The sequence below is a fragment of the Procambarus clarkii genome, chromosome 71, assembly GCF_040958095.1.
Source record: "Procambarus clarkii isolate CNS0578487 chromosome 71, FALCON_Pclarkii_2.0, whole genome shotgun sequence".
In the NCBI taxonomy this organism is placed as follows: Eukaryota; Metazoa; Arthropoda; class Malacostraca; order Decapoda; family Cambaridae; genus Procambarus; species Procambarus clarkii.
The window spans coordinates 16223700-16234871 of NC_091220.1; the positions used below are offsets into that span (position 1 = coordinate 16223700).

The 11172-nt window shown below is 38.1% G+C and overlaps 1 protein-coding gene across 1 annotated transcript in view; it reads left to right on the forward strand.

Annotated features, from left to right (window-relative positions):
• Nucleotides 1-8455, forward strand: part of ppl (glycine cleavage system H protein, mitochondrial) — a 13908-nt gene extending 5453 nt beyond the window's left edge. The window contains exons 3-5 of the mRNA XM_045726308.2: nucleotides 1476-1539; nucleotides 3977-4108; nucleotides 7456-8455. Of these exons, the coding sequence (XP_045582264.1) occupies nucleotides 1476-1539; nucleotides 3977-4108; nucleotides 7456-7553 (294 nt within the window). The 3' untranslated portion in view covers nucleotides 7554-8455. The remainder of the gene's footprint in view (nucleotides 1-1475; nucleotides 1540-3976; nucleotides 4109-7455) is intronic.
• Nucleotides 8456-11172: the final 2717 nt, after the last annotated feature.

Sequence of the window (11172 nt, forward strand, 5' to 3'; positions counted from 1 at the left end):
TCAGTGGAAAAACATCTACTGCAAGAACCTTGTGATATGGGAATGGACCACATTATAAGAGGAGCCTTCAGTTCCATGCCAATGTAAAGAGGCAGCTGATTGTCTCCCTTATCCAAGGGAAGGACTCATTGCCAACAATCTACTGTGGCAATGGAACAGAAGTGAGAGAGAATGTCCACGAGAACTTTGGACACCACATGAGAATCCAGAGGACAAGTCTTTTGGAGAGTCCAGCCCAGCAAAGGAAAGGACCGAAGTGAGCCCTCCTTGATTCAAGCAATAAACCACTGGGTAGCAGTTGCAACGGAACTGAATTGCTAATCCCAGAGGAAGATGAACGAGCCTCAAATTAAGCCTCCACTGCAGCAAATCCAGCACACCATACTGTGTACTCAATGACCCTGAGAAGCCTGATAAATGCTGGTCACAAAGCCCCAATCCAAAACAGTCCATAAAAAGGATAGAGTCCAAGGGAAGGCTCCACAGGACCAGTTCCTGAAAAGCCAGAAAAGTAGCAAACCAGGAGCCACTAAAGGGCCAATGGAGCCTGCATTTGATAATCACTTTGGTGACAAGAAGGATAAAACTGGAGAAACTGGTCCAGAGCCTGGAGTCAAACCTGGCCCTGGGGGGTAAACATGCAAGGGAAGTTTTGGCTCCTGCTCAGCTGCTTGGAGAGTGCCTAAATTATTCAGGAGTGGCTGAATAACCTGGGCACTCTCCAACACCATTCAGTTTGGCACATCCTAGCAGAGCAAGAGTCGCCTGCATAAAGAACAGGCAAGTCAACCAAAAATCCTAAATCAGACTTGAGCAGGTCCTAATCTGCAACACCCACACAATTTTGAAATGTTATACAAAATATATTTATAGTTTCCAAAAGAAAATTGATATGGAAAGTAGGGCAAAGTACAGGATGGAAGAGATTGTGTGCGTGTGACAAACATGCATTTAATGAAGCAGGATAAAAAACAAAAGCTTGTAAATACTGGTTTACAGGCAGTTTTCTTTGAAGGACATGACGGAACTCTTGCTGGGAGAATCAATGTGTGTGTAATACAGTATATGCAATGGTCTCTCATGTGTAGTCATGAACATATAAAGCATTAGTGTACCTGTAAAGGTAGTGTATGACTTTTACTGGTAATATCTAAACATGTTATTGTAGGGTAGTATCATTGTTGTAAGCATGAACCAAGTGTTTATGAAAGTTACTTGCTAAAAGTTGTGGCTTTTGTTATTTAAGGCTTTATCAAACTGAAATCATTAAAAACTATAAATTAAAACAACCTTGGTATTCTGAACTCCAGAAATGAAGTTCCTGTGGATTAGGGTAATTTTGTAAACGCGCATCAAACAAAAGTACATTCTCTACTTCCCTGGGTAAACCAGTTACTACTGCCTTGTATTGATCATTTGCCAAGCTGCTACTCGAGAGCCCTCTATATTTACCGATACATTTTTCCCAATTTCAGGAATCGCTCGGAGATATTGTGTATGCTCAGCTGCCAGAAGTGGGTACCGCATATGAACAAATGGGTAAGTACCTGTACCTCTATCTGGTGGCCCTCCCCCCATCCCCCCCAAGAAACTATATTTTTGTAAATAAAAAGCAAAGTGAAGGTTTACAGTTATTGGTAGCAAAGTGTAATAGTTTTACTTGATACTGTTTGTAAGCTGTGTAGTGCTGCTGTGGATGATTTCTGGTTCTCTTATGTTGCTGTGTAGTGTATAAGATATGGCATATAGATGGGATATACAGTAATTTTGTTAGTTTTTAGCTGGCTTTTTTTTTTTTGTCATTATTTTCTCTGGGTTGTCTCCGACAGCCTAGCAATAATTTACCAGCGGAGATTATTTGAGCATTGTATTGCAAATGGGCCGCTTTGAGACATGAACTTTGAATAGATACATTCCAGGATAGATGTTCCTCTCTCCCCCCCCCCCCCCCCCAAAAAAAAAAAAAAAAAAAACTCCACTGTCCCATCTTGGATTTTCCTGAAACTTGAAGTTGAATATGAGTTATTAACTTGTGTAAATTGTTAGTAATTTTGATTAATTAGCTTCAGAGATATGGGGATCAAATTTCCGGTTGGCTGCCTGCCCCCTATTTGTTAACAAATTATAAGTTTTTAAATTACAATTTTTTTTTAGCTAAATTTGAAATTTATGAAGTTATTGCCAACTTTTTTAGGGGGGGGAGGCAACTATGGTCTACAACTTGTATATTGAGTTTGTTGTAATTGTTAAAAGTATTTAATTAAAAAAAACTGATATTTTTTCAGCATGTATGCTTTAAACCAAATTATAAAGAAAAGATTGAAAAGGTTCACTTTTGCCAGTGTACCAAAAGACTATTAAAGGAACCTTAATAATCCTAATCCAGGTGGTTGAAGAAAAGGAGGAGGAACACTTCTCATAATCACTAGGCCCAGTACATGAAGGTACTCTAAAAATAGTAGTTACATACAAGAGTTGTTACATTCTTGTACAGCCACTAGTACGCGTAGCGTTTCGGGCAGGTCCCTGGAATACGATCCCCTGCCGCGAAGAATCGTTTTTTCATCCAAGTACACATTTTATTGTTGCGTTAAACAGAGGCTACAGTTAAGGAATTGCGCCCAGTAAATCATCCCCGGCCAGGATACGAACCCATGACATAGCGCTCGCGGAACGCCAGGCGAGTGTCTTGCCACTACACCACGGAGACTGTAAAGTAGTAGTAAAATGCACTAGGTGTATGTGAGTTCCTTGTAGAACTAACAAACTCGAGGACAAGCTGCTATAACCCAATGAAATAAGGATGATTTATTATCATTATGCTATTGCCACTAGTAATTACCTAAGTGTAGTTACAGGATGAGAGCTACGCTCGTGGTGTCCCATCTTCCCAGCACTTTGTCATATAACTGTATATGTATATATATATATATATGTATATATATATATATGTATATATATATATGTATAATATAACATAGTGTAACTGGTTAGGAGCTGATGCTGTAGACTTAATATGAAGGACAGCATCCACTGCTTCCCACTGTTGCATATTAACAAGAATGCACAGCTGTGGGATTTCACATGCGTGGGTGCTCTATTAAGTGTTACTTTACCTGCCAGCAAACTGAGCTGGGATTGATAATTTATGCTTATCATTTGTAGTGAATACATGCAATTGTATAAGCACATCAAAGCAATGTTTATGGTTATTATGGTATCTGTAATATAAATTTCTTCATCAGCAACCTACCTTTCTAAGGGGGAAGTCCCATGTGGCTCCCCCCCAGAAAGAAATGTACAGTATGTCAAGTAAATTCACCGATAAATAGGGTCAGGTTTTATCCATCAGTGTTTGAGGGTACATTAAATAACGTTGCAGTTATGTAGATATGAGTTTTACATAGATTGCTGCTGACCTGAAGTAGGTACAGTTTGTTTCTATTAATTATTTTTCTTTTGTATTTATAGCATCAATACTCACGTGACGTATACATTCCAGTGTTTAAAATGCAATTTAATTATATTTTCATGCATAGCAGAAATTAAGCAAGTGAAAGAGAAGTTTTTCATATCTATAACATAATATTGTGCAAGGTTTCAGGAACCATTTCCTTTGAATAAACTGTGCTTTCTCTATATTTATTACATTTCAAAATTTAAACCAAGTAGGCAAATAGTAGCTGCATAACCCTTCTATATTTTCTAAGTAAAGCAAAGAATTTTGTTTTTGTAACTAAGGAATAGACAAGGAATTAAATTGAGTTTCTTGATGAAGGAATGCAGGGATCAGTCATGCACAGGTTGATCTGTGCGAGCCACTACTTGTACCTTATATTTTACCGAGAGAGAAATTAGAATTAAAAAAATGATGGAAGTTGCCTTAACATTTCAAAAAGAATTTCTAGCATTTTACTGTTAATAAAGTTTGTTTTAATTAATGAGCCTATTGCTAATACTAGTCAAATGTGTACAGAGGAGTGTGGCGCGCTTGAGAGTGTGAAGGCTGCGAGTGAACTCTACTCTCCTGTGTCTGGCAAAGTGACTGCCATCAACACTGCTGTTGAGGATCTTCCAGCACTTATTAACCAGAGCTGTTATGATGAAGGTATATCCCACATTTTGAAGGCTTTGGTTTTTATTATGTAGAAAATCTTATACTCTTAGTTTTGTAGTTTTCCTATAACTTATGCCAGAAGCCTATTGGGTAACCCTGGTTTTGTCACTTGACAGGATCATGAACAATCAGGCAGTAAAATACTCAGGCACTGGTGCCACAGGGAATATTCAAGCATTCCTGCAAGGTCACAACGGGTGATTGGAAGTCACAAGAGAAAAACACAATCCAGCCCAGTGGCAGATGGGCATTCATCAAAGCATGGAGCTTTTCCCAGCCCTGTCTTGGAGATGACAAGTTTTTGCCAAATGGAGGTTGTCATTTGCATGCCTGGCTAACCCCCATTAGCTGCCACAAGGCTGCAGCAATTGACCAACCTGGGTTCCAAGCCCAGATTTCCTGTGTCTTATGGAGGTTGCGAGGCACAGCGTGCGAGTGTGTCACGGAGGCCAGTTTAAAATATTACCGAGATGTGAGAGAAGACTATTCATGTGCATACAGGTGAATTTATGATAGTGAATGGAGGAAATTGTGTGAACTAAATATTAATGTGTTGAAGTAGCTAGTGAAAGGGAAAATTTAACCCCTTTCATTGCTATTAGTAGGAATGCTGACTTCATGGAAAAATGTTAACTCCTATAGGCAAATTTTAAAAGATACAGTATATTGAAACAATTCTTTGAACCTCCTAGAATGTTCATCCCAATGTCTGGCCTTCAGAATAGGAGTTTGGGCCTGGCAACTGTGAAAGGAAAAAGACACCTGGAGTAGAGATCCATATCCTTTGGAATTACTTATTAGTATAGTTCATGTTCAGAGTTTGTCAGGATTATGATTGCTTTAATGGATAATATGAAATAAGCATTCATTATTCTTATTGAAATGGAAAATAACAAGAAATAACAATACTCTATAAGGACAAATTTGGCATTATAATGTTTTTTTCTGGGAGGGCCCCTGCAGGCCTGATCAAAGTCTTCAAAAGAGATGTTTTTAATTTTTTTTTACCCTCTTTGTTTCCATAGGTTGAATCTATGTCCTCTTGTTCTTGAAGTTGTAGGTTTAAAGAATGTCAATTTTGCCGATTACTGTTACTATTTTATACGTAGTGATCGAATCGCTTCTTTTCCTTGAATGTTCTTGGTCTTGCCACTTGGGCTGGATGGTTGAGCGACGGTCTCGCTTCATGCAGGTCGGCGTTCAATCCCTGACGTCCATGTGGTTGGGCACCATTCCTTCCCTCCTCCCCCATCCCAAATCATTATCCTGAACCCTTCCAAGTGCTATATAGTCATAGTGACTTGGCACTTTCTCCTGACAGTTCCCTTCCTCTTCAATCTTTTAGTTTTGGCATATTTAACACTTCTAACCTCTCCTCATAGCTCTTGTTTTTTCAGTTCCAGAACCCATTTAATAGCATGTCTGCACCTTTTTCCAGTTAACTGATTATCTCTCTGAGATATGGACACCAGATAATTGCTGCATATTTCAATTTTGGTCTCTCAAAAGTAGTCAGCAATTTCTTCAGTATTTCACCGTCCATATATTTAAAACCAATTATGAAGTTGGAAAGTGCAGCATAGGCTCATCTCACAATATCCTTTGTGGTCCTCTGGTCTCTTCCTTTGAGACCCCTAGAGGTATCTTCCTTTGTCCAAGTTCTTTAATGCCTTTTTACATTATTTCATGTTATGTGGGGCCTATTTTCTCTTAATTCACATTCCATAACATGGCATTTATTAATGTTGAATTTCATCTGCCAAGTGTTCTCCATACTCATTTTATCCAGGTCATCTTGAAGGGCATGACAGTTGTCTAAATCTTTATCTTTCCTAGTAGATTATCATCAGCTAATATGTTCCTGTTAATGCATCATCACCAATGACTCGTTATGTTCCTACTATGCTTTGGTTGAGTGTTGAGTTGGTAGCATCATTAGTCATTAGTTCGTGACGCTTTGGAGGTGGCGTCACACACTGACTCTTGTTGCACATATCCACACTTGCATGTGCTGCTTTCAGTTGACATTTAGAGCTTTTTAAAGAGTGAGATATCTTGAATGTGATAGATGTCAAACAGATGATTTAGGGTACTGTATATTGATAAAGTTCTCCTTAACCCACTGGAGAGGGTTCCGGGAGTTGTTCTACTTTCCAAACTTGGCCTGTGGCCAGGTTCGACTTGTGATAACTTAGTCCATCAGGCTGTTGCATGGAGAAGCCTTCAGGCCCACATCCACTACAACCCATTTGGTCCGGCACTTCTTGCAAGAACCTATCTAATTGCTTTTTGAAGAAGCTCACCTTTGTTCTTGTCTCTAGCAGACAGAAGAGTAGAATTTTGTTGGGTTCTTAGCCATATTAGTTACCATGTATAAACATGTGAACATTGGTGCTAAGGAGACCATTTGTGCTTGCAACGTTTCCCAAAAAGGGGTTCCTTATTTGGGTTTCTAACCCAGCCATTCATTCTGCAATACTGTACATGATCATTGGCAGGGTTGGTAGACTGGCATTACAGGTAATGAACTATATGTTCTTAAAATTGACTTCTTCCTTTGGTTTTCATCCTACCACGGTAATAGGCAATGGGAAATGGCTTTGGCTATGTTGCATATCAATCACACCTACTTAACTCGGTCAGTGGAACAACGTCCTGCTTCCTTTTGTCAAAACTGTATTCTTCTACTTAGTCGTGCACCTGCATGTAGAGAATGCCCGTATGTCTTGCTTTCTTATATCTCGTAGGGGTATTTGTCCCTCAGTGGTGAAAAAATACCTTTGGTATCACTCGCCTAATTTCCTTCTGTTCTTAAATTGGCATCTTGAGTGATATTTAGAACCTTTTGAATATCCAGTGACACAGACGGCACTACATAATCTTCCCAACTTGGTTCCTTCTTTTGATACTTGAATGGATTGAGTATTCTCTAGTCTTTCACTAGCACCAGTCTGACCCAGCAAGGGGTCAGACTGGTGCTAGTGAAACACTAGCACCTGACAGGCACGTGCTAGTGAAACATGTGCCTGTCTGTACACGATTCTAACTAGGGTTTAGTAGGATCTTGACTTGGTGAGCAACACACTTTATATTTTGTTTGGAAAAAAATATATATATCATCTGAAGTCCATATTTTGTCCAATATACAGTAATGTAAAAAAAAAAAAAACTTTATAGACGACTGACAGATTGCAGTGCATTTAGACATAATTATTATGTTTGAGGTTCTACTATACAGAACTGTATATACATATAATTCACTTAATTGCAGATTTACATTTACAAATTTGACTTAATTTGTAATAAAATGTTCTTTAAATACAAATCTGGTGTTACAGGATGGTTATTCAAGTTAGAGTTGACAGTTCCAGCAGAAATAGACGAGCTGATGGATGAAGAAGCATACAACAAGTTCTTGAAAGACAGTGAACACTAATGCTAGCAAGAAATAAGACGCACATAAGATGGTGCAGCACATACCGTATGACTGGTAACCCACAACAAGCTCTGTTGCTCAACTCTCCACGGAATTGTTTCCACCTAAATCATCTCTAGTACACTTTTTTGCATTGTATTCTATGGTTTCTAATCTCTGTTGTACTTGACTATCCCCTAAGCAATTGTCGTGTCCGTGTTACTTAACCTAGTTATCTCTGGCCACCCCAAGTGTAGGAAAGAGGGAAATTAATTTGAGAGATTTGTGTGTGTGGAATTGCTGTCCACTACAGTATAGTGTACATGATTGCAAACTATAGTATCAAGCTTAACATTCAAATCTTGAGTTTCTCTGTTTATCTTAAGTGAGAATCAAAGCTTGAAAGATCCTCCCTCTGGGTTAAGTGTGTCAATAACTCATTCTGTGGGTCACATGGTATAGAATATGTAGCTTTGTTAAAAACCTCCAGTAATATTTCACCTTGTCATCTGTTTTATTACACATAAATTTGTATTCTTAATACATTTTGCTAGTTTTGAAAACCTGTGAATATGTTAAATTTCTCCGACACGTTGACAATGTGACGTATTTATGGTTTTTGGTTTACAGTGAGACATGATTCTCTTTATTTTCATTATAATATATAACATACTGATGTAATTGGCTGATATTATCCACTAACTATTTAGTATTTTTATAAATAATATAAAGGAAGAATGGTTGTGGATTATTGGCCATTATCAGTTGTATATAATAGTGCGGTTATTATAATTGTTGCTGCCTCTGTCCTCTGGTTTAGTTGGCAGTGGTTCAGTATACACCAATATCTTGTGGTAATGGACATAATTACCATGTCGAAACTTGCTGACATTTTTGTTTCAATATAAAATTGATAAAACTGTTTTTATGGCATTATTATGTCCTGACTGCTGTTGTTTACATGCCTCTAAACGGGGACTCGATAACACTTGACCTAGAGAGCAACCATATGTAACTTTACTTTATATTTTGCCCAAACCCCCCCCTGCAGTTTTCAAAATATCTGAAATGTCGGAAATTTGACTCTTGAGCGTGATTTTTGAGCCGAATTCTGACTCTCTGCCCCTATTTTCAGTTTCAAATTACGACTTTTTATACCGAAAATAAGCTAATTACTGAAAATGGCAATGGGTCATATTTTGCCCAAACCCCCCTGCAGTTTTCAAAATATCTGAAATGTCGGAAATTTGACTCCTGAGCGTGATTTTTGAGCCGAATTCTGACTCTGCACCTATTTTCAGTCTCAAATTACGACTTTTTATACCGAAAATATGCCAATTACTGAAAACGGCGATGGGTCATATTTTGCCCAAACCCCCCTGCAAGCTTTTTCACATGTGCTGTAACGTGGGGCACATGCATGGTGTGTGTGCGCACGTGTGTGTTGGAGAGAAATATATGTAGTAGGCATTGAGAAAAAATATGCTTCGGTTAAAAAGACAGGGTCCAAGGGCTAATGACTCATATAACATATATATACTGTATATATATATATGCACATATATAAACAAAAAGATGGTGTCTGTAATAATGCAACAGATAAATGTATAGACTTTTAATCCATTGACTAGGTATTCACAGGCAAATCATGTGTCCAAATCTCATTTATGTCTGGGCAACATTTAAATGTCATATGCAAAGATAGATAAATTGTATCATTAAAATATAGTAAGACTTAAAAAAAATAGATATAAATACTGTTACTGTATATAATATACAATAGTAAAGATAAGAAGATGGGAAGTTATTTGTAAGTGGACAGAAGTTCATTGCATCTTAGGCATGCTGTTGTCAATGACAGGTAAAACAAAACTGTTCAACTTATTGTTCAACAACCAATTAAAAAGCTCTGCTGCTGTTGATGCAGATACTAACAACACTATAGCACTGAAAACCAGAAATTGCAAGATTTGTTCAATCGATGCATTTTTCCCACACAGTGCTGTACAACTTAACTAAATCACAGGTTTTGATATAGAGACATTAGACTGGCATACAATTTAAGGTTACATGGTCTCATATTGCTCAAATGACAAATGCTCAGTATTATGTTCTGTGACACCATCCCATCTCCTGCTCAATGTTGTGAAATGTAACGTTTGTCTATGTGTACCAGCCTTTGATGCTGCTCAGTACCATAACAGCAGTCTACACCTGCTGCTCAGTACCATAACAGTAGTCTACACCTGCTGCTCAGTACCTTAAGAGTAGTCTACACCTGCTGCTCAGTACCATAACAGTAGTCTACACCTGCTGCTCAGTACCATAACAGTAGTCTACACCTGCTGCTCAGTACCATAACAGTAGTCTACACCTGCTGCTCAGTACCATAACAGTAGTCTACACCTGCTGCTCAGTACCATAACAGTAGTCTACACCTGCTGCTCAGTACCATAACAGTAGTCTACACCTGCTGCTCAGTACCATAACAGTAGTCTACACCTGCTGCTCAGTACCATAACAGTAGTCTACACCTGCTGCTCAGTACCATAACAGTAGTCTACACCTGCTGCTCAGTACCATAACAGTAGTCTACACCTGCTGCTCAGTACCATAACAGTAGCCTACACCTGCTGCTCAGTACCATAACAGTAGCCTACACCTGCTGCTCAGTACCATAACAGTAGTCTACACCTGCTGCTCAGTACCATAACAGTAGTCTACACCTGCTGCTCAGTACCATAACAGTAGCCTACACCTGCTGCTCAGTACCAGTTTATTGCATCATCTGTGCTGACAATATGATTACTTCAAATAGGGTGATTAAGATAAAATCACAATTTAGATTAACATTACATTTCACAAAATTCTTCATTCATACATAAGAAAATGACGATAAGAAAATAAATAACATATGCTGTATTTGTAATTTAAATAAGGTAAATCTGATTATGCATGATCAGAGAGCCTGTATACACACACATGAAGATTTAGAGCACACCTTGACCACACACGCGCGCACACACCCAATCGTGTTCTTCACACACGCGTTCAACCCTCTCACTTGGCTAACATGTCCTAAATTATCATAGTCACTCACTTCCGTGAAGGAATGAGGCATTAAGTATTTGCAAACTTGTGCACATATGTGTAGAAGACAACTTGAAATTAGAAACAGAAGTCCATGATGGTCAAATGTCTTCATTATGTTTCTAATTTCTAGTGGTTGTAAAGTATATAAATATATACACACACACACAATAATCAAACTACAAAAACTAGGCCTAGTGCACAAAGGGTAATTTTCCCCAATAACCAGACTACTTTTGTATGTTTTACAGTATGACAACATTTGTCTGTATTGAATGTAATAAAAATATTGTATTGTTTACATTCTGTTACTAATTTGCTTAGGAATAGTTTAGAAATAACAGGCATACTGATGTACTGTTAATGTACTGTTTTTTCATCTGGAACATTGAAAGTTTGGAAGAGATAGAAAATTATTACAAATTATTATTACTTATATTCAAAATCGTGTTGGCTGTTTGGCAACCTGCTTACTGTCCTTGCTTACTAGGCCTAGTTTGTGTAGCAAGTGCTGTGTGAAGAAGACAAGAGACTAGTAATTACACATTTA